At 54.2% G+C, this 26,521-nt stretch overlaps 1 protein-coding gene across 4 annotated transcripts; it reads left to right on the top strand.

Moving 5' to 3' along the window:
- Positions 1–448: 448 nt before the first annotated feature.
- On the top strand, positions 449–25,955 carry OGDH (oxoglutarate dehydrogenase). Of its 4 annotated transcripts, none has more exons than XM_036396517.2 (24): positions 449–566; positions 3,690–3,938; positions 8,508–8,693; positions 9,115–9,205; positions 12,843–12,887; positions 15,258–15,373; positions 16,470–16,624; positions 17,027–17,173; positions 17,631–17,721; positions 18,606–18,785; positions 19,820–19,948; positions 20,498–20,677; positions 20,836–20,988; positions 21,634–21,736; positions 21,945–22,073; positions 22,773–22,923; positions 23,019–23,146; positions 23,234–23,412; positions 23,549–23,620; positions 24,100–24,222; positions 24,770–24,842; positions 25,232–25,395; positions 25,498–25,652; positions 25,740–25,955. In XM_036396517.2, exons 2-24 carry the CDS (start codon positions 3,717–3,719, stop codon positions 25,858–25,860), a joined length of 3,093 nt encoding a protein of 1,030 aa, XP_036252410.1. In that variant the 5' UTR covers positions 449–566; positions 3,690–3,716; the 3' UTR covers positions 25,861–25,955. The 4 variants fall into 4 exon arrangements, with proteins under 4 accessions (XP_036252410.1, XP_036252409.1, XP_036252413.1 ...); XM_036396516.2 differs by lacking the exon at positions 9,115–9,205 and adding an exon at positions 9,323–9,425; XM_036396520.2 differs by lacking the exon at positions 12,843–12,887.
- Positions 25,956–26,521: the final 566 nt, after the last annotated feature.

Consider the following 26,521-nt stretch of genomic DNA (forward strand, 5'->3'; position numbering starts at 1 on the left):
CTGCCAGGAAATTGCCAGAAAAGCAGAGTTCCCAGAGCACCCACGTGGCTGGATATCCCCAAAAGCCTGAGGTGCCCCAGAGCAAGGGGTTCTCCACGACACAGTGGCCGTCCCTAGGCATGGCAGAGGCCCCCAGGGCACGGTTGGGGTCCTGAAGCCATGGTGAGAGTCACCAAGCCACGATGAAGGCTGAGAGCCATGAACAACGGTGGGTGTCCCCGGGCCATACAAGGTGTCCCGGCTGTGGTGAGAGTTCCCCGGCCATGCCGGGGGTCCCCAGCCCGTTCAGCGGCCCTCGGGCCATACAAGGTGTCCCGGCTGTGGTGAGAGCTCCCGGCCACGGCGGGGGTCCCCGGGCCGTACACCGACCCTCGGGCCCCGCCCCGGCCTCGCCCCACCGCTGCACGCCGGCCGGCGCAGACGCATTGGGCCGGGATCGGAGCGGCAGAAGGGGCGCGGTGACGCGACGTGGTGACGCACGGGAGAGGCGGGGCGAGGCGGGGCGGGAGCGGCGGTCGGGGCCGCTGTCAGAGCCGGGACCACGAGCGGGGCGTACGGACACGCCGGTGAGTTCCGCGGCTGGGCTGGACGGTGGGGCCGGACCTAGCCGGGCGGGAGGGCCGGGGACGCAGGCCGGGGACGCAGCCGGGGACGCAGCGGGGCGGGGGTCGCGCCGGGGGCCGCGCCGGGCCGGTAGCCCGCGGTCGCGCCCCGGTGTCCTTGGCGCCGCCCGGGCGCCTGGGAGGAGGGGAGCGAGAGGGGGGGCGGGACTGCGGCGAGACGGGCAGCCCTGCGGCCAATGGGAGGGCTCGGCTGTTCTCTTCGGACCTATAGACGACGAGGGACGCGGAGCCCGGGCGGCGGCGGGCCTGGCGCTCTGTCGGGGGCGGGGCGGGGGGGGGGGGGGGGGGTCCCGCTACCTCTTCCCGCGCGCCTCAGGGCGCCTCACGCCCCCCCGGGCCCTTCGCGAGGCCGCTCCGGTCTGTCCGCCGGCTCCGGGAGTACCGCCCGTGCCCCCGGCGCCTCCCGACATCTCTGGAGGGCTCTGCTGGGCCGCGGTCGGCCTTGCAGCGGACACGGAGGGTCTGCCCCGGCCCCCGCCCGCTCTGAGGCCCTCGCCTGCCGCGGGCCCGGTGCTGGATCAACTGTGCCTACAGCCGGTGGCGCTGGCCCCGCTGCTTCCTGGAAGGTGGAATTTGTGCTGTTTTTAGCCTAGAAAGTATTGCTAAGTCGCAGTCCTTACCAAGCACCTGCCATCTGGGCCGCCGTCCCCATCCCGGCTGCGGGTGGGTCACATTTAGCACTTTAATCTGCTTATTGGCGCGCTCCAGCCGTCATCTGTTGTGGGCATTCCTGAGGTATGACCTTTTGGTGAGGTTTGGGCTGTGGCTGGCTGCCCCTCTGCACGCTCCTCAGGCGTCACTCCCAGTGTGACCTTTGCATTCCTGTGTGACCCTGATATCCCTTATCTCAGACTTCGTTTCCTATGTCCTTGCTTCTGGTTCTCTACTTTGATCCAACTTGCAATCATCCCAGCTCCAAGCTTGCCTGTCTCTGTCCAGGCTCCTAGCTAACCTTTCCTGCAAGAGATCTTCAAAGAGCAGCTAGTTCTGCTCACTTTGCGTCAAACTCTGGCATTAACCTCACTGTTTTCCAGAGAGGTCACGGGATGCTGCTGAGTGACAGCACCAAAACTGGATATGAAACTGGAGATGATGATGATGATGCTACTTCTGCCTAAAGCTTTTTCCCTGCCATATGCATGCCTGTGCTTTGGCACCAGATTCAGTTTGCTCTCTGAAATATCATGGAATGCTTTGAGTGGGAAAGGATCTTAAAGATCATCCAGTTCCACCCCCCAATAAGCAGGGACACCTTACACTACCCCAGGTTGTTCCAAACCCCATCCACTCTGGTCTTGGACACTTCCAGGAATCCAGGGCAACCTGTACCAGGGTCTCACCACCCTCACAGGGAATAATTTCCTCCCAATATCCCATCTAACCCTGCTCTCTGGCAGTGGGAAGGCATTCCCCCTTGTCCCGTCATTCCAGGCTCTTGTCCCTCCTCAGCTCTCTTGGAGCCCCTTTAGGGACTGTGAGGGTCTCTAAGGACTCCCTGGAGCCTTCTTTTCTCTAGCTGAACATCCCTGACTTTCTTAGCCTTTCAGAAAAATAACAGTGTGTGTTTTGCTGTGTAGATCTGATGAGGGTGAATTGGGAGAATCCCCAGTGCTGTGGCACTTGTGGTCCTGCACCTGCTGGCCTTTCTTGCCAGGTGTTATTGTGGGCAGGGTGGAAATGACAAGTGACTCTTTGAACCAAAACCTTATAGTTTGCAATGGGGAGTGTAGCCCCTGCCATGCTGGGCAGCCAGAACTACAGAATCACTGAATATGCTCAGTTGGAAGGGACCCACAAGGATCACCAAGTCCAACTGCTGGCCCTGCACAGGACCATCCCAAGAGTCACACCCTGTGCCTGAGAGCACAGCCTAAAAGCTTCTTGAACTCTCAGGCTTTGACCACTCCCCTGGGGGGCTGTTCCAGTGTCCAAACATCCTTTGAGTGAAGAGCCTTTTTCTAATATCTGACCTAAACCTCCCCTGAAGCAGCCCTCGGGTCCTGTTGTTGGTCACTACAGGGGAGAGATCAGTTTCTGGACTAGATTCAGCTGGAAGGCTGGCTAGCAAACTGCTAGGTGTGATGGTGTGTTGTTTTCTCTAGTCCCTTGTGAAATTTCATTTTAATCTGGTGAACCGTGGTAACTGCTTTGCCATTGGGCTGCTGCTCGTTGGACTGGTCTGTGATATGGAAACCAGCCAGCTGGGTCACCTCTAGCCTTGGGTCCTGCCTCTTGCAGGAGGAGCTGGGTGGAAAGGGCAGCTCCAAGAAGAGTTGCTCCAAGTGCCTGCACTTCCTTCAGATGATTTCCAGCTCTTTCCTTGGGCTGCTGTGGTTGGTTGGATGTGTGTAAAACCCCCTGGCTGATCCCAGGCCTCCCAGTACATGCCCATGTGGAAAACTGCAAGGTGGGACCTCTCAGAGGTCCCACACCAGCTCAGGGTTACTTTTCTGGGTTCTCTGAGCAGGGGAGAGCCCCTCTCTGGGTCTTTCACCTTTCTATTCTTGGGTCTGGGCTTTTGAGGAGCAGCAGTCTTTCTTGGAGCCCAGTTCTCAAGTGCTTTGTACTACTGTACCCCTACTTTGCAAGCAATTTTCCCTGTAGACAGTTTCTTACCAGCTTTACTCTGGTGCACATCATAGCAAACTAAGCAGAAAACCTTGGCCAAGCAGAGTGGTTATAGAAATGGAAGCCCAGACCACCCTGGGAAGGAGAGTGATGGAAGAAGCTGAAATCAAGAGTTGTGGGTGGCTTTGGTGTGCAGTGGCTCATTCGAGACAAGGGTTGGGTACCCACCAAGCAGATTTGCATTGCACTGTTGTGACAGGGGAGGTGATGATGCCATGCTGCCAGGGATAGGAGAGGCAGACCTGGCCATGCCAAGTGTACTGAGCAAAAACTGCATTTCCGAGCCATCAGGGATCTGGCTGTGGGACAGGGTGGATGGATTAATCCAAATTAAAAACTGATCCTAAGCTCAGTTCTCCGTGCTCGGGGAGGGGGTGGTCTCTGTTCAGTGCTCTCCTGCAGTAATTAATAACCCACTTTTCTGTTCTCCCTCAACAGGAACGTGTGTAAGGCAACAGGACAAAAATGCTTAACTTAAGGACTTGTGCAGCAAAACTGAGGCCGTTGACGGCCTCACAGACTGTAAAGACAATTTCCCAACACAGACCGGCAGCACCCAGGACGTTCCAACAGCTCAGGTGCTACAGTGCACCCGTGGCTGCCGAGCCATTTCTGAGTGGGACTAGTTCAAACTATGTGGAGGAAATGTATTATGCTTGGCTGGAAAATCCCAAAAGTGTACATAAGGTAAGGATCAACCTTGCCAGGACATCACCTTCACTTCTCTGTGTGTCTGAACAGTGGGTGCAGGTAAGTGCCACCTCTTGAGGAGGAGTGAATTCGTCAGTAGGGCCTGGATGTTTGTGGATGGTCCTTCTGCTTCACTTTGCCCAAAAGAAACAGCAGTGATTCCTGGAGCAAGAGGCAAGAGGAGCTTTTTCTGTTCAAGAGGAAACGCCGTGGGCTTGGGACGTGGGCAGCATCCTGGATCACAATCGGATACAAGGAATGGCTCCTGGGAATCCTCCACTTGCTGTATTTTTTCCATCTCTGGTGGCTCATCAAGAGGATTGATTCTGGAGTGGAGGATGGGGAAAAGGGACAAGGAGGATATTCTCCACATTGTGACTGGTTTCCTTTTTGTCTCAGGCATGGGTGGCATTCTGTGTTGGGGCAGACATAGATAAGCTCGGCTTTGAGCTTGTGTGTGTAAAGCCAGATTGCTGATCTACAGACTTGGCCCCATTCTGGCCTTGTCTCTTGTGTGGACTCCACCTTGTTCCAGTGACCTTTTTACCAAGATTCCTTCCCAGCTCCTCTCTGTACTCCTCTGTCCTCTCTGCACTTCTTCATGGGTCCCCTGATGCTGAGCTGCTGTGCTCAGGCTGGGCTTGCAGCTGTCTCTGGTCATGTTGGCTTGCAGGCCATCAGCCTCTGTGCCCTGCCCAGGGGAGGAAAGTGCCACTCCTGTCCTTGATAAGCATTGCCCTCTGTCCTGCCAGATGGAGGGTCAGATCCTAGGCTGGAGCTCTTGGAAGGAGTCAGGCTGTCACAGGGCCTGGCTGAGGTTTTTCTATCCCTGTGTAGCACAGAGACCAGCTGCTCCTTGCTGTGCTGTGTCCCACCAGGGAGGAAGGACACGTTCAGCTGGGAAGAGCTGGAATGTCTTTGCTGTTGTCACCAAAAACCTCTGAGGCTTCCTGCGGGTGCAATGGTCCCAGCTGAGCACACTGAATTCATTTCCTCCATGTGCATACCAGGGGTTTAAACTGCAGAACAAGCTTTAGTTCTTGCTTAAAATAGGGAAGATAAAAAGTAGGTTATTTTAGGGCATTTTCTGCATGGAATCCTTTAGCTGAGCTCCAGTTTTCAAGCCTGATGAGCAGAGTTGGATAATAATAACAGTAAAATAATAAAAATTAGAGAAGAGTGGGAGAAAGAGGAGGTGAAGGCCTGATGGATGGGTGCCAGTGGGCTGCCCCAGGGTCAGTCAGTGCTGCTTGCTCCTGGGAGTGCATCCCCTTAAAAGTGGGGACACCATCCTCCTGCCTCCATTTGACCAGCTTGGGTGCTTGGTACAGCCCACACTGTCTCCCCATCCCCTAAGCAACATCATGGGTGCTTCAGGGAAGGTGGCCAAACAGCTGTGGCTGCAGGTGAGTGCTACCTGCATACATCTCAGGTAGGTTCAGCCTCCCTAAGCAGCAGCCCTGGAGTTTGGGTTGAACTGGGTGACAGGGACACAGCTCTCCCCATGGATCTGTACATGAAACAGCCCTTAACACAGACCCTTTACCTTGCCAATGTTTGGGATTTTAAATAGAAAGAGGTTTGATGACCCCATCACCCTCAGAAAACTGAAGGTGCTTGTCTGGGTTGATAAAGAACACAGCAATGTGCATAGCATGAACCCATTGCTTGCTACTTGGCTGCCTGCTCTCAGCAAAGAGTAAATTTCCCTTAAATTTGGTTGAGGCTACTCCTCCTCCTCCTGCCCCCCTAATTTCTGATGTTCATCATCTTCTCCCTGCTGGAGCAGGAGGTGCTTCCAGACCTGCAGACCATGCCAAGCAGGGTTGATGCTTCTGGAGCCTGAGCCGGAGGTGGAAGCAGTGTGTCCCTTAGTGCCTGCATTGGATGGGAAATGTCACCCCTCTTCCCTCGCTCTGCATGCCTGACCTCCAAGCTGAGAAACTGGGACATGACAGTATGAGCCCACACCCTTCTTCAGAAACTGCATTTGGTAGAAGGTGCTGGTTTGGCTTGGTGAGCTGGTTTGGGATTGTTCTCAATAAAGGAGCCTGCCCTGAGCTCCACTCACAGAACTGAGCTCAAGATCCCTCTAAAGCCTGAACTGTCCTGGTGTGTGGCAGGCAGCTGGTTCACCAATCCCACTTTGCCAGTGCATGGAGGAGCACTGGGAAAGCCATCCCGGGCTAATGCTTTGTGTTGCAGCTGTGGGACTGTCTAAAAATGCCCTGAATCTGGCTCTCTTGTACCCAAAATGTATATCTATGTATCTTATATCCTGTATGCCTCTACAGAGGGTATAAAAGTGAGTGGAGCACTCACAGAGCTGCCACGGGCACAGAAAAGTCAAAGAACAATAACCCCATGAGCTTATTGCTGCTGTTACCTTTGGCAAGTGCTGGATTATGTTCAAAGTTCTCCTTCCCATGATAAAGCAGGATAACTCTGATGGGGCAGCCTCTCCCATGGGAGATGGGAGCTCCAGAGGCACCTCTGTGCTCCTCAGAAACCCACAGGATAGCCCTTGGATTCTCTTGAATTCACAATCACATCAGCAAGTTGAAAGCTGATGTCTTTATGGCCCTTATCACGGCCCTAGCCTGCCCTGTGCCATCCAGACATCATTCTGTGGAGCAATAAAGCACTCAGTGAAAGTGCCACACCTTGTTTGCAGAGTTTAAAGTGAACTGTTTCTTCCAAAACAGAAGCTAATTGCAACTCCAAGAGAAATGAATGGCAGAAGGGAGAAGGTTATAAAGGCAACACCCCTGGCTCCGTCCCTGTTCCCATCACCCCCCTCTCAGGTTGTCAGGTGCTCCTTTTCTCTTGCCTGTCTTTATTTGCCAGTACATGAACCAACCTTAAACTGTGGAGCAAAGTCTCCAGCCAGGTTCCTCTCCATCCCAAGGGCACAGAGCCCATCCCTGGGTGCTTGTCCCTCTGTTTGCAGGAGCTGATGGCTTTGGGGGCACCCAGGAGCTCTGTGAGCCTGTGGAAGGAACAAATAGCAACTCTTCCTCTTTTCCCACTGAGATTTCCTTTAGCAGTCAGAACAGGGTTGGGTGTTTTCTGTCTTCCCTTTTTTCCCCTTGGGGGAGTTATTGTTTATCAGTAACAGTGTCAAAATGTTCCAGATCTTATTTATGATCCTTTAGCATGACCTGTTTCTAAATTTATTCACCTTGTGCAGTCATGTGATGGGACAATGGAGTGTTTGGGTAAATTGGGACTGGAAATACCTTCCTGGGCATGTGATGAGTGCTGCAACTGGAGGAGCTCTCGGGGGAGCAGCAGAGCTGGGGTGACTCCAGCAAAGGGCAGATTTTCAGTCCTATCCACCCTGCTTCCAGGGGACAAAAACTGTTTTCTGCCCCAAACAACCCCTGCTTTGAGGGCACTTTTCTGCTTGATTTAAACTCTCTGGGGATGGCTGGGCTTCGTGCATCTGATTGCCAAGGTTGTATTTGGTGCTCTCCAAGGTGCAGGATGCCAAGCTCCCAGTCGGTGGAGAGACCCTTGGGCTGAAGCCAGCATGCAAATCCCACAGGATTTCTTTGCTGTAGTAGCTTCCTGGGTCTGTGCTGCCGGCACACAGCTGCTGTTCTGCTGTGCCCTCATCCTTTGCCATCATTTGGTGGCATATGAGATGAGGCACACACCTGATGGGAGGATGTGCATTGGACTTTGTTTGGCCAGGCTCTCTCCTTCCCCAAATCTGTTGGTGCTTCTACAAGGAGACTGGTTAACTTGAGTTTGGCCTGGGATATTTCCAGACTTTTCAGACAGCGCTGGAAAAGTATGACAGTACACCAAGTCTGTCCAGGGCTTTTTTCCCAGTGTTTTGATTTGTTTTCTTAACACCTAGAAATGCCCATCTGCAAAGGGAACAGGAACAGAGGAGGCAGCTGCCTTGTTCTGGGCATGGGAGAGCTGGTATGGGAGCACCTCTGTAGTGCTGTCATTGGTGTCACCAAAAGGATGGGGGAAAATTGAAGAAGAGATAGAAAAATAAAAACATTGCTGGTTGAGGGCTGAACAAGACAGCTTATGCTGGGATTTAGGTCTCTGGCCATTCAGATCATGGAAAGAGGAAGAGGTGTATTTGATTACAGGGCAGAAATATTTTTCAGAAAATATTGGGGTATTTAGAGAGCAGTGGCCTCCCCTGAGGAGAAGGAAATGGGCTGGGAGTCCAGGCTGGGGCTTGTTGCTCAGAGCAGTGGTTCCAAGAGCAGAGCCAAGGGATGGGGTGTCACTCTGTCCTGTCCTGTTGCCACTGCCAAGGGAGGGGTGGCTCTGGTGTTGGCCTCATGCCTAAAGAAACAATCCAGATGGATGAGAAGTGGGATAGTGATGCAGCTGGAATAGTGGGAGAGCTTTATTGCTCTTTTGTTCAAGGCAAGTGGGTGCTTTCAGCAGCAGCTGCATGGAGATGAGGTACAGGGGAGGAGGCAGTTCTGTCCCCTGCTTTGGCAGTAAAGTGGAGACCTCTGTAACCTTGACTGGATGAGGTGTTTGGACTGCAAGTGAAGACCCTGGTCATCTCTCTTCTTTCCTTTTTCCTAGTCATGGGACATCTTTTTTCGCAACGCCAATGCTGGAGCTGCTCCAGGCACTGCTTACCAAAGCCCCCCTCCGCTGACCAGCCTCTCCACCCTGTCCCAAGCCCAGTCCCTGATTCAGGCACAGCCTAACGTGGATAAACTGGTGGAGGACCATCTTGCAGTGCAATCTCTCATCAGGGCGTATCAGGTAAGGGGACTTTGTGCCGAGGAGGGTCACGTCCTTTGCGGAGGGGCTTGCAGGGGCTGAGGTGGGCTGGAGTTAGTGCGAATGATGCACGTTTGCATGGAGAGCACGCAGGATAGGAGCTGGGCTGCCTCATAGGAGCAGCTGATCTCTTGGGGCAGAAGCTCAGCTGATGCTTTACTGGACAATAGGAAGATGAAAGCTATTGTCATCCAAACAGGGTGGCAGGGAGGGGGAGGTCGTCTCCACACTGGGTGGTTTGCTGCTGTCTGGAATGCTGCCCCAGTGCCATGGGCTCCTGCCATGCTTAGCAGTGGCGTGGAGCACCCATCCTGCTTCCCCCTGTTGCTGACAGAACTTCCGAGGAAAGGAATGTCTCTTCAGTTAACTTGTTTTAATGACTAATCTGTGTTGTTGCTTCCAGGTCAGGGGTCACCACATTGCAAAGCTTGATCCTCTCGGCATTAGTTGTGTAAATTTTGATGATGCGCCAGTAACTGTTTCTCCAAACGTCGGTGAGAATTACTCTGCAAATTAATTCTAATGTAATTTAACTTTTTTACCCCTCCCCTCTTTTTTTTTCTCTCCCTTTTGCTTCCTGTTCTCCTTTCCATTCCTGATGCATTTCATAGATTCGAGGGCATCATGTAGCACAACTCGATCCACTGGGCATCTTGGATGCAGATCTGGACTCCTCCCTTCCAGCCGATATTATCACATCCACAGACAAACTGGGTGAGGGCTTTGAGAGCAGTTGGTGCTGCATTGCTTGAGCTCCCCTCTCTTTCACAGCTTTGTAGGTAGACTGCTTCACAGGCCAGGGGTCTGAAGTTTCCTTAGTAATGATCACTCTAAAATTGTGGTTGCCGGTAGCAGCAGCAGCGCAGTCCTGCCACCCTCCGGCTGTCACTTCAGCACTCAGCTCATGTTTCTTCAACCAGTACCAATCAGTGTTATCACTGATCTTGCTCACCCAGAAGCAAAAACCCAGAAGGGCTGGAAGCAATTGTATCTTCTAGAAATGCAAAGCAGAGAGGTTTTTTGTTGGTGAGAGCTGGAGGTCTGTTCACTCAGCTCCTCTTGCTGTCCTTGGGGACCCTCAGAGCTGGGGGTGAATATTCTGGGTTCATCTCATCAGGGCTGAGGCTGCCCTCCTGAACTTCCAGCTTGCCCCAGCATCTGTAAATCCTTTAACTAATTAATCCTTCGTCCAAGACGGAGCTATGAGTCCCTACTGGTGATCATAACAAGGAAGCTTTGGGATGCATTCCTGTCCAAGTAGAGAGGTGACAATTCCAATGCGTTTGAGTGAGAGCTGCATGAGTGTTGTACAGAAGTGTGTGTGGTTCCCAGGACTTGAAATCCTGATCTGAAAGTGCTTAAGCCCAGCACCTCTCCATGTGCTTTAGAGCTGATTTCTGTAGTTTGCTACCATTCTCCTAGCCAGGATGAGGTTGCTGAACTCTGTCACCTCACTGGTGCTTCCCAGGGTGGTTCCCTGGCACTCCAAGTGCTCCAAAGGCATGCTCATGCTCCTAACGTAGAGTAGAGCAGCAGTGATGATTACTAACCCTGCCAATGGACACAGCCAATCAGAATGCACGGTGCATGTAAACCTCCTTGATTCCTTATTCATCTGCCAGCACAGGGACACCAGCCCTGGACCCGCTGGACCTTCGGACAGGATTACATGTACCAGGAGCGGTAGGGAAGGGAGTAGGTTTTGGTTGGACCAGTTCCCTGGATGATGAGGAAGCTACTTCATCCCATAGTCTGGACTCTGACATGCTTCTCTGGAAGATCAACCCTTGGATGAGCCTCAGGAGCCATCCAGTTCCAGCTGGGAGCGTGTCCTGTGCCTCTTGCCATTTTGATGGCAAGAGGTGGGGGATGATTGCTGTGAACCCAGCTGGGGGAGAAGACACATGTGCTCATAGTTAGCATTGTGAGGAAAGCAGGAAGACTTTTTAGGTGAACTTAAAGCCACTCACCATGGCTGTGTAACTCAGTTGTTACAGTGTACAGCTGTAACAACATTTGAGGGAAGCAGTCCAGGCTCCGTTTTTCCTGCTTCTCCAGGGTGAGTTGCCACAAGCCAAGCAGTCTGTCCCAGTGTGGCTCGCTGTGGTGTCAAGCATTCAGGTGTAGATAGTCCATAGGCATTGGCTGGAAGGAACCTCAGCATGGGATCTCTTGTGTATGAGCAAGCCCTTAAGCTTAGTCTCTGTTCCTTTGTGGCTTTCATATTAAAATGAAAGCCACAAAGGAACAGTGGGTAGCGGTGTTGATTTGCTTCCCAGGAATCCATGAATTCATAAGAAATAATGAGTCCTGGGAACAAGATATAATGGTGGCAGCTGCCAGCTCATGCTGGGGTTGTGTCTCATGGTAGAACCCCATACTCAGGTGGCTATGTCTTAGCAAAAGACTTTGTTTAACTTGCTATAAGTATTATTTATACTGAGTAGATTTTCCCTTGATATTCTTATCTTGGAAAACCTCTTCTAGTCAATCCTAGCTGTAACTGAATAAACTTAGCCTGCAAGTAGTGTTCAGGAAGTGGGGAAAGAGCTGTGGTGGTGCAGCAGACAGAACTCCAGCTGGGCCTAAGGTTGGGTGTTGCCTGCTTGTGGCAGAAAAAGCCAATTTCTAAGCAGATCCTGCTGTCTTTTTGCTTTGAAGGAATGTGTAGCACTTGACAGGGTGGTTAATAACAGGAGTGGTTTGGTTTTGAAAATTGGAAACAATCTTGTTTCTTCTTTCTGAACAGCAAAGTCCTTTAAAGGTCAGCTTTTGTGGTGTGATCACAGTTGCCAACAGTTTAAGTGGCAGTGCTGTGATTCAAATGAGTTGCATGGTTAATCTCAGAAATTGATCCTTCTTCTCAACTGCCTTTTGTTTAGCAACTGGTTTGGCTCTGGTTTGGAAGCTCTCTGGACTAAGCAGTGTGATCTTTGAGGAAAATGTCAGAGGGAGAAAACCTGCGCAGGGCTACTCAGTCTGAGCAGTGGTGGGGCTGGAGCCACCCAATTCCCCTTTCTCTTGTCTTTTCTATTAAAAAAAAAACCCAGTAATCTCATCCCGGTCTTCCACTGCAGCTGGTCTGGCATGGTAAGTGTGTAAAACAAGGACAGGATGACTACAGGAACTCAGTATGATCCTGAAAATAGAAAGAAAGAAGCACACTGAAATCCGGGTGGTGTATGGAAGGCTGTGTGTGTCTAAGTGTCTGTCTGTCTTCTCCCCGTGGAAGGCAGCTGCCTCTGCCTCATGCCAAGGGGAATTGATGGAAATCCTCCTCCAGCTCAGGAAGAGCCAGGCGAGCCCCTGCAGGGACCTGGGCTTGAGGTGCTCCCACCTTCCTTTTCCCCATTTTGGGGAAGTGTCTGATTTTCCCTGCTGACCCAAATGACAAGTGTTTCCAAGGCCTTTTTGTAACCTAGGTGAGATTGAGGCCCTTGGATCACCTAACCTAGCTGGGCAGGCAGCTCTGGTGCTGCATGTTTGCCCACTGTTGCAGCGTGCTGGCACTCCTGCCTGCACCAAGCATGCTCCAGAGAGGCGGCTGTGCATGCCTGCTGTGCTGCCGTCTTCGCTGTCTTCCTTATGAACTGCCTGCTTGTCAACACCCCAGTCCTCCTCCTCCTCTGTGCAAAGGCAGCATCCTTAACTCCGTGGGTTGACCTTGAGATCCTCCCAGTAGCACGAGCAGAGTAAACCCTCTGGAGCAGGTGTTGGTGGGAGGCAGCTCCCAGCTTCTGCAGAGGGTCCCACTCCCTGCAATGCAGCTTGGCAGGATGCTTTCCGTCGTGGCAAATGAAGATGCCAGGCCACCCTCTCTTCCATCAAGGTGCAAGAGGAGATCTCAAACCATGCAGCTCAACTACTCCCCAGTGTCTGATGCCCCCTTCCCCTCCTGCTCCTCCCTCCTCTCATCAGACTTCCCACCAAGATTCCTTTTCTGCCTAATGTATAGTCATCCTCCATCCCTGCCCTTTTGCCTCTGATGGGTTTTGCCTGTATTTTAAATACTGTATTTTTTTGACTTGTGCTTTCCATGACTAGTTTTCACAGTTCCAGATTTTTTTACTAACTTTGACTGCATCTCTCTGTCTTCTCCCTTTCTGCATTCCCCCTCCCTGCCCTCCCCAGACCTCGCAGTGTTCAAGGAGCGGCTGAGAGTGTTAACAGTAGGAGGTATGCAATTAATGAGCCATTAACCCTCTGGAGTGCAGGACTCTCTTTGAATAGGTTATTCTGGGCATGAACTGAGCTGGTAAAGTGGACCCCTCCCATCTCCCACCACTCCTTAATTTTGTGGCATGTATTATTTTTAATTTCTACTCAAAGTTTGGATGTAGGTGTGTGGTTAGTGGCACTTTGTCTAGTATAAATCCTCAGTTTGAGCCTTGCTGGCCCTTTATATACTGTGTTTGCATGCCTGGCTTGCTAGAGTACATTTTGTTATGAATAATAATTTTACAAGGCCTCAATCTCCCTCGTTGGTTCAAGACTCCTAAAAATCCAAGCTGTCTTCTGCTGGTTTTGTCGCAGGGAAAATTTGGCAGCTCATCCCTTGTCTTCCTCCATCTGATGGTGTTGCTGTCTATAAATACTGAGCGTTGTCAGAGCTGTCAGGCTGCAGCAAAGAAGAAGCAAAGATGCTTAGATGTCCTAAAACTCCTTGTAAAGTCTGATACTCCCCAAAGTGTGCCAGAGTGTCTTCAAAGCATCACAGCAGAACAAGCCAAAGCCCTGTGCTGCACGTCTGCAAGCTTCAGCAAATTACTGAGGATTCCCTGGAACCCTTCAACAGGCAGTTTGTGTGGGATGCTCCCTGCTGCCTCTCTCTGGGATTTCTGTTTGAATGGGAACCAAAGAGAAACTCCAGAGACATGGGGCCAAACTCTCAACTCTTGTCTGGTTCAGTGTTCCTAGGCATAGCTCTGGAGCAGAGCTGCTGGGGCCTGGCTTCATTCCCTCTCCTGGGACTCCAGTGTCCCAGGAGCAGAGGGGATGAACAGCAGTGGCAGCCCGGAATGTGTTCCACATTTCTGGACTTGCCCCTCAAGGCTGCACAGGAATGAGTCATGACCAGCCCTGTCATCATGGGATCACAGACTGGCTTAGGCTGGAAGGGGCCTTTCATACTGCCTAGTCCCCTAGACCAGGTTGCTCCAAGCCTGGCATTGAACACTTCCAGGGATTGGCTGTCTACAGCTCACTGTCCATTCCTGATCAGACAGCAAGGGATAGACTTTTAACATGAAGTTCAAGGAAGGGGCCAGCTCAGGAGGGGCCAGGTTTTGCCTCCCATTCCCCCGAGGAAGGTGGGTTACACTGCTCTGCCATGCTTAGATGGTGTTCCCCATCCCCTCTCTAAAGGAACAGGTCCTCTAAAAGCTCCCTCTCTAAAATCTGGGGTCCTGGGCTGGTTTGGAGGAAGCTGGGAGGAGTGGTATGTGTGTCTACTGCAGCTCCTGCCCTGGGGTTAGGAAACACCTTGGGACCAGGCCTGGTTGGGAGTGCAGGAGGGATGAGCAGGAGCCTGAAAAAAGGCTGTAGACTGACTCCTTCATCCACGCTCCTGCTTCAGAAAGGTCATGGGACTCTCCAGTTCCTGGACCTACTTCTGCCTTTCTGCATTGGTTTAGCAAGGTCAGCACTGTCCCTCCTCCTCCTCTGTGCCTCAGTTTCTCCAGAGACAACCATGAGCTTCAGTGGGTAGAGAGGCACCTCTGATGGCTTTGGGGTACAGTGGGACTCGCCTGCAGCCCTAAATCCCAACCTCCAGTTCTTGAGGCCTGCTCGGTCCCTCTCCAGGCCCAGCTCAGCTCCCCACAGCCCCGTACCATGAGTAGGAGCTGCCTCCAAATCGTCATCTGCCAGCACCAAAGGGTGGAGGTTTGCTGAGCAGAGCTGGGCAAAAGCTCTAATTAAAAAGCTGTTGATTGGGGTGAAAGGGTACCTGGGCAGCCGAACCCCTGAGTGGCTGCTGGCCACCCTGCTCCTGGGCTGAGCTATTCAGGAGAGTCCATCAGAGCTCTGTTGCCTTTTCTCTTTCTTGCTTCTCTCTCTCTCCCTCCTTGGGGTTTTGTCTGTTTGGTTGTGTCTGTTTTAACTGTTTCTTTCTCTGCATTGACTCTCCCTTTTTAATTCCTGCCACGTGCCGACACCTCTGGTGTGCTCGGTGACTCCTCAATTCCTGTTTCTTTTCTCTCCCCTTTGTTATAATTTGTTGCATGTTTTTTGTGTTCTTGGGGCTCCAAACTCCCCAGCTCACCCTGGATTTTAATTGCCCATTTCCATGCATATACATTGCTTTGTGGTTCATTTCCTGCGGTCCCTTCTGTAATAACTCATTGTTTGGTGCTTAATGTCTTTTTGTTTAATTATGGCTTGGTTTTTATCCATATAAACCTCCTTCATGTTTATTATTTTTTTATACTGCTTTTTTTTGTCCCTTCCCCACTTCTCCCAAACCTACCTGGTCCCTGTGTGACGGTATCCACGTCCCTCTTCCTTCCTTCTTTCTCTTGCTTCTCCCACCCATGACAAATCCTGCAGGCTTTTATGGTCTGGATGAATCTGACCTCGACAAAGTTTTCCACTTGCCCACAACCACTTTCATCGGTGGAAATGAATCGGCTCTTCCACTCCGGGAAATCATCCGTCGGCTGGAGGTGAGAAGGGCAGGAGTCTCACCGGGTCTGTGTGCAGCCAGGGGCAGGGGCAGAGCAGTTGTCTTTGGAAAGTCCTGGGTCAGCCTGCACATTTTAAGATTTTCAGTTTGGGAACTGCTTCTCAGCACTCACCCCACTCACAAGAGTCACCTCGAGTAACCTGCTCAGCTCTGATTGTCTCCAGCTTTCTGCTGCATTGCAGCAACGCACTTGGTTTGCCCAAGGTGGAGCAAGCCCCAGGCAGCTGGATATTGCCTTTTTTGAAACCTCTCCAGCTATGCTTTCCAGTTTGAAGCAGCAGCTGGTGCTTGCAGAGCACAGAAGTGATCCCCTCTTCAGGCACTGCAGCAGTGTTGCTGTCCTGCATGGGTGTCCTTCAGAGGGTCTTGGTGCAGGTTTGAGACCTCTGGGGCTGGGACTTCCAGCTCATACAGCCAGTTCCCCTTTTCTGCCAAATTTCATTCCCTCCTGTGCTTGGACTGATCTCAAGCAGCTCTCAGGCACGATGCAGGCTGCTCAGATGGTCTCTGCTGAGACTAGTTGACCTTGGAAGAAGCAAAACTCTGCCAACATCTTAGCCCATCTGCAGGAATGGGCTCCTCATTGTGGGGGGAGCTTCTTCTGATTCTCCCCTGCCCTGTGATGTGGGATTTTGGACTGCTCACAGGTGATGCCATGGAGAGGGAAAATCTCTCCTCTGAGGTGGATGTAAAGGATTTAAGGGACTGATTGTGGGCCCCTCCAGGAAGAGGAATTAAACAGCTTGATGCTGGGTCATGTGCTGGCCTGCAGCATCCTGGAACATGTCCTGCCACATCCCTTTTCCTGGGAATACAACTCACACAAGGCTCCTAAAGTGGGGCTGTTGCAGGGCTGGCAGCTGGCTTCCCCCAGGACCCCCTCCAGCTGCCAGGCGTGAGGGTCGATGTCTCTGCTGGCACAGAAGGGCTCTTTGGCTGAAAGGGTGAAGGGGGAAATGAAGAGCCCCTGGCCCTGTGATCCAGTGGGGCTGCAAGTGCTAGTCCTTTGGGGGTTTGAGGTGCTGAAGCCCTGGCTGTTGCCTGATGGCCCCTCCTTTCCCTCCCTGTTGGAGCAGATGGCATACTGCCAGCACATTGGCGTGGAGTTCATGTTCATCAATGACCTGGAGCAGTGCCAGTGGATCCGGCAGAAGTTTGAGACCCCAGGCATCATGCAGTTCACCAATGAAGAGAAGCGCACACTGCTGGCCAGGCTGGTCCGCTCCACCAGGTACCCTGGGGGGGCTTCACCTTCTCCATGTCTTCCCCAGGAGGTTTGCTCCCAGCCAGAGTGATGCAGTCACCAGCTGAGTCACATCTTGACATCATCTTTTGCCTTCATGAGCAGGTTGACGCCACTGAGCTGCCAGTCTGGCAGGCTCAGGTGCTGGCAAACAGCCTGAAAATGTGGATGATCCTGAAAGAAAAGGTCTAAAAATAAGGATTAAGTGCAGCATGGTGTTGGAATGGGGGGAAATGGCCAGCTGAACTCTGTGGGAAGACACTGAAGTGACTGTTGTGCACTGCATGGTACCAGCTTGAGCATCAGCCAGTGCTGTGGCTCCCTTGGTGCAGTCCGTGTCCCTTCCCTGGTTTCTGCCCTCAGTGATCCCTCCCTCCCTTTGCCTCCTAGGTTTGAGGAGTTCCTCCATCGGAAATGGTCTTCAGAGAAGCGTTTTGGTCTGGAGGGATGTGAAGTGCTGATCCCAGCCTTAAAGACCATTATTGATAAGTCAAGTGAGAAGGGAGTGGATTATGTGATCATGGGAATGCCCCACAGGTAACCTTGCCTCTAGCCATGCTGCTGCCTGGTGCGGGTAGAAGGTGGGGGGGATGCTGCTGGGGTTTGGTACTGGAGGGCACACTGGTTTCTACCGTCACCAAATGGATCTTGGTTGGTGATGAACCTCAGCTGGAGAGGTCAGGCCTTGGCTGCTCTCTGCTCATCGGGATCTTTCCAGCTTAGTAAATTCATTTGGAGAGGGGTGGTGGCTTGAGGTCAGAGCTGGAATCATGCTGGAATTCCAGCACCTACCCACTCTGGGGCATCTCAGCAAGTATGTAGGATGTGGTGTTGGCCAAACCATCCCTGTGCTGAGGGATCCTTAGACTCCTCCTGGTTTGTCCCTGTATCTGGGTGACCCCACAGCCATCACAGGAGGTGTGGCCTGTGGCAGTGGGGGTTGTAGATCACCATCAGCACTCAATGGCTGTCAGCAGTGGCCTTGCTTTTGCAGGGGACGCCTGAATGTTCTTGCCAACGTGATCAGGAAAGAGCTGGAGCAGATCTTCTGCCAGTTCGACTCCAAGCTGGAAGCTGCTGATGAGGTGAGCTTCTTTCCTGCCTGCAGCAGGCTGCTGCCGCCTGCCCCTGAGCACTCCCCAGGGGCTGTGGCTGGATTGTGCCACTGCGTCTGGTGTCACTCAGTGGCACCGGTGTTGCACGGATTTCCACGTTACAAGCACACCTGGGTGATGGGAGCCTTTGTAGAGCTGCCAGTGCTGGTCTGTCCTTGCCTGTCCTGGGGGTGACATGTGCCATTGTCTCCAGCACAAGCTTGGCTCTTGGCAGCTCTCCAGAGCATGAAGCAGCCTTGGGGTGGTTGTTGAGAGGTGGCCAGGAGCAGAAGTTTATTTGTGCCCCTGGTCCCCATCTGGGGTTCTAAAGCAGCTCCAAAAGCAGCTCTGTCACTGCAATAAACTCATGCTCCAAAGCTTCTGCATCATAAGCTGGGATGATTTGGCTTTTGGGAAGCTGGGCCGGGCTGGTTTGATCCTGCCATGACCTTCAGTGGGATTTCAAGGTGAGAAAGCAGCAGCCTGGGGCCTCGAGGTGCCCTGATGGGCTACCTGGCTGCATATTGGGAATGGTGCCATGGATGGCCATGCTGCTGCAGTGTGGGTTGAGCTCAGGCAAGCGTTACCTGTTATTCAGGGTCTTTGCCCAATCCACCACACTTGCTTCATTCCCCACACTTTCAGCTGTGTTTAGATGGGCTGGGTGCATGTCTGAAGTTGGCAGTGGTTTGGCACCTGGCACAGGCTTTCCTGGGTGCCAGTTCAGCTCCTCCAGTGAGTGCCTGCTGTATTGTGGCAGTACCTCCAAAAAATGCCCCCCTCTTCCAGCCTCGGGGTCAGCACTCCTCTTGTCTCCTTCCATGCCCCAAAAGCCACTCATGCCCCTGGGGTGACTCTCTTGTCCCCTCCACCAGGGCTCTGGTGACGTGAAGTACCACCTGGGAATGTACCACCGGCGGATTAACCGTGTCACTGACAGGAACATCACCCTTTCCTTGGTGGCAAATCCTTCTCATTTGGAAGCAGCTGATCCTGTTGTTCAAGGCAAGACTAAGGCAGAGCAGTTCTACTGTGGGGACACAGAGGGGAAGAAGGTGAGTGCTGCTCAGATGCCTGTAGTGACGTGGCCTAGGCTGGATGGATTTTGGTGGAGACAGGCTGGTGGGAAAGTGAAGTAACATGTCTGCTTTCTGTTTGATGTGCCACTTCCCCTGCCGTCACCCTGACTTTGCTCCCCATCCTTCCCTTCTGTTTTTGGAGATAACTTTGGGAGGGGCTTGCCCACCCTAGGTTCCCATTGCTGCTTTCTTCATCTCTGAACTGAGCTGAGCTGTGGGCACAGCAAATGCACAACCCCTGACTGGGAGACAGGAACATGAGGGGAACCCCAAGGCAATGCAAGCACCACACCTTGGAGGGCTTGGCAGCAGGATCTCAGTGTGACTAGAGATAACCATTCCTGGGACTGGGAAAGCTGGAACTGGCAACAGAAGGCAGTTCTCCACACCCCGGTGGGAAGGGGCTGTGGGGAGCTGTTTGCTGTGTGATTCATTGCAGACCTGTCTCCAATCCTAAGAAGTGGAAGAGTGAGATCCAAAGTGCTTCCCTCCCTCCTACACCCCAGGCGCTGGATATAAATAGACTGATCCTGTCCTTGCCTGGCAGGCGATGTCCTTAGCCAGCCCCAGGGATAGTGACAAAATAACATCAGTGGCTCTGGGGCTCCTAGGCCCGCTGCCCCCGCTGGGGCTTCTGGGCTGAAAGTGTGAGAGAACAGGGCTTCTTCTCTTCTTCCCCCAGTGAGAAAACGGCTTTGCTTTGGGGTGTATGTATTTGGGAATGGGATTGCTGCCCATCTGGGGCATACTGGGTGTTGTTTTGCTATCTGCTCAGGGTGCTCCAAGTGTGCTACCCTTGCTGGGGGGCGGGGAGCTGGTGGCCACAGTCTCTGCCCAGTGGTGTCTGACTCCCCTCCCATCCCCTGGGAAAGCATTGGATGTGTTGAGGAGCTGCTCTATGTCCTTTCTGGGACATAAAGGTGAAAGCTCATGGGGAGGAGAGCTGGGCCCTTTCCTGGTGGTGTCCTGCTCTCTGTCCCTGATGACCACCATGGCTTCCCCTCTCCCAGGTGATGTCTATCCTCCTGCATGGAGATGCTGCGTTTGCAGGGCAGGGCATTGTGTACGAGACATTTCACCTGAGCGACCTTCCCTCCTACACCACCCACGGCACTGTCCATGTTGTGGTCAACAACCAGGTGAGGAGCAAATACCCTGTGCCTGTGGGTCCCTGGCAGAGCTGTCGTTGCAGGCTCTGGTGCAGGGAGTAGCTAGAACCAGCAGCAGCTGTTTCCCTGCCAGTGTTCGTGGCAGGAGCCCTAACCTGGGGTCAGCAGGGGGTACTTCTCACCCAGCTGCTCAACAGCAGCAGCTTTTGAGCCCAGTCTGCTGCAGAGGTGATACAACCTGATGCTCAGTGTGTGAGTCTGACAGGGCTGATCCTGTCTACTGCCACGGAAACCAGAGATGTTTCACTGGGACCAGCCTGTCCCCACAGCTGCAGCAGGTACCAGGGTGTGCCACTGTGTCGAGACACAGCAGACAGGCAGCTTGTGCATCCGCAGCCCAGCTGCAGCAGCTGAGCTGCTCTTGGAGCTGTGTGGACAAGTTTCCTGGGACACCAAAGCAGCTGCCTCACGCTGAGGCAGCTGTGATACCAGTGTCCAAAGAAGGAGCTCATAGCAAAGCTGTATCCTAAATGCGGTTGGTAACACTGTGGCTATCCTGTCTGCCCTCACTTGCTACAGATTGGCTTCACAACCGACCCGCGGATGGCGCGCTCCTCGCCGTACCCCACGGACGTGGCGCGCGTGGTCAACGCGCCCATCTTCCACGTCAATGCTGATGACCCCGAGGCCGTGGTCTACGTCTGCAACGTGGCAGCAGAATGGCGAAGCACCTTCCACAAGGACGTGGTGGTGGATTTGGTAAGGAATGTGGCACAAGTGCCTGAAGCTGGGACTCTGCCAGGGGTGTGCTTGGGTCCCTCCTGGGCTGTTTGGGACTCTCCCTCATGTGGCCTAGGTAGCTCCCAAGTGCTTTTGGAGCAGTAGGTCACAGGCAGGCATCTTTCCTTTCCTGGCAGGTTTGTTACAGGCGCAACGGGCACAATGAGATGGATGAACCTATGTTCACGCAGCCCCTGATGTACAAACAGATCCGGAAACAGAAGCCAGTGTTGCAGAAATATGCAGAGCTGCTGATTTCCCAGGGGGTGGTAAATCAGCCGGAGTATGAGGTACCATCTGTGGGGCCTGAAAGGGGAAAACTGCTGGTGGCATCTCCAGGGAAAACTACTTACGTGGTTCAGACCTGGGTGTGAAGGCCCACGTGGGCCTACAAGAACCACGTTCTTGTGCTTGTAACCTAAAGGTGGCAGAGCTGTGCTGGGGTTGGGTGTGCGCTGCAGACCTGGCAGCAGTGGAGTTCAGAGCCAAGGCTCATCTTTGAGCCGTGCCAGCTCTGAAAAGTGCAGGAACATCTAGTTCAAGGATCACCCTGTGATCAGTGTGGAACAGGTGATGCAGCTCTGGGCCACTGCAGCACAGGCAGGTCTCAGTGCTCAGGATTGCTGTGGCCACGGGTATCTGGGGCAGATCCTGTCCTGGTTCTGCTGCTTGGGCAGCTCACGACGCAGAGGTTCCGCCAGCCCTGCTCTCAGCATCAGTAGGGTTGGACAGCTCTGAGCGTAGCAGAGCTATGCCTTGGGGTACAGGGCTGTGGCTGTGCTCTCTGAGGCTGACTGCACAGCTTTGGGACTTCTGTGGTGGGGACGACCTCTGCCCTCCAGCACCCTTGCAAGCTTACCAAGGTCCTCAGGCTCAACACCCTCATTTGGAGATCCCCCATTAATGTTTTCCTGCCTCTTGTTTCTGCCTTTCAGGAGGAAATTGCCAAGTACGATAAGATTTGTGAGGAGGCCCATGCCAGATCCAAGGATGAGAAGATCTTGCACATCAAGCACTGGCTGGACTCACCTTGGCCAGGTAAGGCAGTAGCGGTGATTTGAAGGCCAGAGCAAGGCACCCGGCCTCTCTAGATCCATGGCAGAGATTTTCTAGTAAGCCACCCCACAGGGGAGGTTAGAGGTGCTCTTCCCGTTCCTGGTGTCCCTGCTTTTGCTTGAGGGTGTCCGTGTCCTGGGGTCTTCCCACAGATCTGGCATGCTTGATGGTGTTTCTCCTTCTCTGACAGGTTTCTTCACTTTGGATGGGCAGCCCCGGAGCATGACCTGCCCTTCCACTGGCCTCAATGAAGAGGACCTGACACACATTGGCCAAGTGGCCAGCTCGGTGCCAGTGGAGGATTTCACGATCCATGGAGGTAGGAGCTTGTGAAAGCTGTGCAAGACTGGGCATTTGTTCCAGAGAGATGTGAGATAGGGCTGGGATGTGGCCTGAAAGGAAGGGACGTACTGGACTGCTTCAATATGGGTGAGCAGCAGGTCAGGGGTGGGGATCCTCCCCCTGAGTGCTGCATTCTTGAGACCCTGCCTGGAGCTTTGGGGGCCCCAGAACAAAACCTGGAAAATCTGTTAGAACAAAAATCTGTTAGAGCAGATCCAGAGGAGGTCTTGAAAATGATACCAGTGCTGAAGCCCCTGTGCAGGAGCTCCGAGAGAGCTGAGTATGTCTAGCATGGAGGAAAGAAGGCTCCAGGGAGACCTTAGAGACCCTTCCAGTGCCTAAAGGAGCTTGCAGAGAGATGGAGAGGCACTTTGCACCAGGGTATGGAGTGACAAGACAAGGGGGAATGGTCTCCCACTGCCAGAGGGCAGTGTTAGATGGGATATTGGGAAGGAATTCTTCCCTGTGAGTGTGGTGAGGCCCTGGCACAGGTTTCCCAGGGAAGTTGTGGCTGCCTTGGAAGTGTTCCAAGGCCTGGTTGGACAGGGCTTGGAGCAACTTGGTGTACTGGAAGGTGCCCCTTGTAGTGCAAGAAATCCCTATGGCAGGGGTTGTGCTGGATGATCTTTAAGGAGCTCTGTCCTGTGCTGGCTGTGAACCGGCTCTGTCCTGGCAGGTCTGAGCCGTATTCTGAAGACCCGTGGGGAGATGGTGAAGAACCGGACCGTGGACTGGGCCCTGGCAGAGTACATGGCATTTGGCTCCCTGCTCAAAGAGGGCATCCACATCCGCCTGAGTGGCCAGGACGTTGAGAGGGGGACATTTAGGTAAAGCCCTGCTTTTGGAGGCTGTAAAGGCAATTCCAGCCCTTCTGGGAGGGATCCAAAGGCTGATGATGAAGTTACTCTTTTCCCTTTTCCAGCCATCGCCACCATGTCCTGCACGATCAGAATGTGGACAAGAGGACCTGTATCCCCATGAACCACCTCTGGCCCAACCAGGCTCCCTACACTGTCTGCAACAGCTCCCTGTCAGAGTACGGTGTCTTGGGTGAGTGAGTAGGTCTGTGCTCACTGCCCAGGGTGAGGCCGCTCTGGAATGGTAACCCAACCCTCTCACTGCTCTTCCATTCCTCAGGATTTGAGCTGGGCTTTGCCATGGCCAGTCCCAATGCCCTGGTGCTTTGGGAAGCCCAGTTTGGGGATTTCCACAACACTGCTCAATGCATCATCGACCAGTTCATCTGTCCCGGGCAGGCCAAGTGGGTCAGGCAGAATGGCATTGTCCTGCTGCTCCCCCACGGCATGGAGGGCATGGTAAGGACTCCCCTGGCTCACCCTGAGGTGGAACCCTGCACAGCAGTGGCACTGCTCATGATGTGGCAGTGCCTGACTTGGAGTTCTCATGCTTGCCTTGGCCTGCAATGACCATCTCCCTTCTTGGTCCCCGTAGGGTCCCGAGCACTCCTCAGCCCGCCCAGAGCGATTCCTGCAGATGTGCAACGATGATCCCGATGTGTTCCCTGTGAGTGGTGGCCCCCATGGTGGTGTGGTGCTCAGCCTGGCCCTCCTGTGCCCTGGACTGGGCTCGGTGGAGGGCAGCAACACCTGTGTGGGCTTAGCACAGTGGGAGCCGATGGCTGGAGGCGTGGGATGCCTTGGTCTCATGCTGGCTGGAGGGTTTGGGGAAAGGGCCTGAACCTGGTGCCTAGGCTGCACCTCCATGGAACCTGGGGCCATGGCATAGTCCAAGGGAGAGGTGGCCCTGAAAGTGGAATGAGAGGGGCTTGCTGGCCACCCCCATGGCCAGACTAAGGTGGAGGACACAGCCCTGGAGCCTTTCCTAGATCTCTGTGGGTCTCTGTGCTCTGGAGAGTGAGGGAAGGGAGGGAGGGAGATAAGGAGGGAGGGCTGGGGACTACTCTTCTGCCTGCTGCTGGAGCGACAAGGCCAAGAGGTACCTTGTGTTTCCTGAAATCCCCTCACCCGTGCTGGCCAAGGCAGAAGCTGGATGACTTTGATGTGCGTCAGCTCTATGAGTGCAACTGGATCGTCGTGAACTGCTCCACTCCAGCCAACTTCTTCCACGTCCTGCGGCGCCAGATCCTCCTGCCCTTCCGCAAACCGGTCAGTGCCAGCAGCTCCGTGCCCAGCTTGGTGCCCAGGCAGGGCGCTGTGTTCCTGCTGGGTGTTTCCCTGGACTGGGATTGGGCTGGGGGCAGCTTCTTCCTGCACCTCGGACATGGGCAGCTGGCTGCTGCCTGGCCAAGGTGCTCATGGTGCTCAGGACTGGCTTGGCACTTGATGTGCAGCTGCTGTCTCGTGTGGGCTGCAAGGGCTGTGTCCCCTTCCCAAACTCCACGGGGAGGTCAGGGCTGTTGGAGCCAACAGACACTGCTACATAACCTACCTCAGCCAGTTCCAGTCAGCTCCAGCCATGGGACAGGCAGGTCCCTGGTAGCCCCTCTGCCTCTTCCCCATGGGACATCCCGACTGGGATGGGTTGGTGCTGTCGGGAATGGATGCCCAATCTGGCAGAGCACTGCAGCTGAGTGAGAAGCAAACCTCTGGCAGCTGCTCCCTTGCTCAGGCAGGATAGGCAGGGGAGGGCAGACAGGGGAGGTGTTTCTGGCAGGGCTGACCGCCTTGCTCTGCCTCTTCTTCTCCACTCCAGCTGATAATCTTCACTCCAAAGTCGCTGCTGCGCCACCCCGAAGCCCGCTCCAGCTTTGATGACATGCTGCCAGGTACAAGAAGCACAGAGCTGCCTGTGTGCCTCCATGCTGCTCCACAGGGTGAAGGGCAGGAGTCTGTGGCCTTGGATAAAGCCTGCCTGGCTGCAGCCACCCCATACTGGAGGCTGGCTGAGTGAGGCCATGGCCTTTTCCTCGGCACACCAGAGCCTCATTAGGGCTGAGCCTGCCACCCTCGGGAGACTTGGCTCCCTGGTGCTTCCTCCACGGGAAGGAATTTGACAGTCCCAAGTGGCACGTGATGGTTTGTGGTGGGAGTTGTTCCTGTTCCTGGGTGAACTGACTCTGCCTCTCAGGGTCCTGGCAGGGGCTGGCATGGGATGTGGGTGCAGTGGCTGCTGGCACAGTGCTGTGGCTCAGGGTGCTCTTCTCTTTCTTGGCAGGCACCCACTTCCTCCGTGTCATCCCCGACAGTGGCCCTGCAGCCCAGAACCCTGAGCAGGTGAAGCGGGTGCTGTTCTGCACCGGCAAGGTGTACTATGACCTGACCCGCGAGCGCAAGGCCCGGCAGATGGAGGCCGATGTGGCCATCACCAGGGTGGAGCAGGTGAGCAGGGTCCTGCCAGCACGGTGCCTGCAGGCTGGGGGTTCTGCAGCCCCTGAGATGCTGCCCCATGTCTCCTGTGACACCACTCTCTGTCCCCCGCAGCTCTCCCCGTTCCCCTTTGACCTCCTCCAGCGGGAAGCCCAGAAATACCCAGCTGCTGAGCTGGTGTGGTGCCAGGAGGAGCACAAGAACCAGGGTTACTATGACTATGTCAAACCCCGCCTTCGCACCACCATCAACCGTGCAAAGCCTGTCTGGTAAGGATGCAGGGGCTGGCTGAGAGGCTGGGAGGGAGCTGGTCGGTACAGACCCTTCTCCTTCACGGCCCACCTTCTCCCTGGCAGGTATGCAGGGCGGGAGCCAGCAGCTGCCCCTGCCACTGGCAATAAGAAAACCCACCTGACAGAGCTGCAGCGGCTCCTCGACACGGCCTTCAACCTCGATGCCTTCAAGGACCTGGCCTGAGCGCCGGCGCGGCGCAGCATGCTCCTACGTCTGTCTGTCCGTCTTTCTGTCCTTCGCTCGCCTCCCCCCCTCAACTACAGATCTTGTCAACCCCACACTGGTGCCTCGAGTCCTTGTCTGCCTCGTGCCAGGGTGGCTCTGGTGCAGCCACCCTGGGAGCATGAGGGTCTGGGGGCTGCCTGCTGCCATGGTGGGTAAGACCCATGGCCCCCCAGAGCCCTGGAATGTCTGCTCCCTGGGGCTCTTCTCTGGGGGTCTCCTGTACCCCCCCAAGAGGGGCTGGTCCCCACAGCTCTTCTACTGTCCAGTGCAGTGAGTCAGGCTCTTCCCAGTTCCTCTCAGTCTTCGACTTGCCCGTGTGCAGCCACTGCCTCTTGGAGGAAGGACATGGGGCATGTCCTGAGGGGCCCAGGCAGGTGTGAGAGTGCTGTGCCCATGTCTCAGCTTTGCCTGTCCTCGGAGAGCATGTTCTTCCCCTCTCATCCCCCAGCTCTGAGCTCCCACAGGGACAGAAAGGGCTGGTGCTGGGTGCCGTGTCCTCTCATTGGAGATCCTGAATGGAGTCGAGAGAGGTGATCTCCGGAACGGGGCTCATTGTTGGCACCTCCCGAGCCCACCGCGTCCTCCCACAGAAGCCCTTGGGGGATGGGGGCGATAGGGC

Source organism: Molothrus ater, chromosome 28 (assembly GCF_012460135.2).
Source record: "Molothrus ater isolate BHLD 08-10-18 breed brown headed cowbird chromosome 28, BPBGC_Mater_1.1, whole genome shotgun sequence".
NCBI classification, from domain to species: Eukaryota; Metazoa; Chordata; class Aves; order Passeriformes; family Icteridae; genus Molothrus; species Molothrus ater.

What these genes read in the sequence shown, in the direction of transcription:
- OGDH (XM_036396516.2), top strand. Translation starts at nt 3,717, where the DNA reads ATGCTTAACTTAAGGACTTGTGCAGCAAAACTGAGGCCGTTGACGGCC. An exon ending in ATGATCCCGATGTGTTCCCT is followed by an intron (nt 23,621 to 24,099) that starts GTGAGTGGTGGC and finishes TGGCCAAGGCAG; the next exon opens with AAGCTGGATGACTTTGATGT. An exon ending in TCCTGCCCTTCCGCAAACCG is followed by an intron (nt 24,223 to 24,769) that starts GTCAGTGCCAGC and finishes TCTCCACTCCAG; the next exon opens with CTGATAATCTTCACTCCAAA.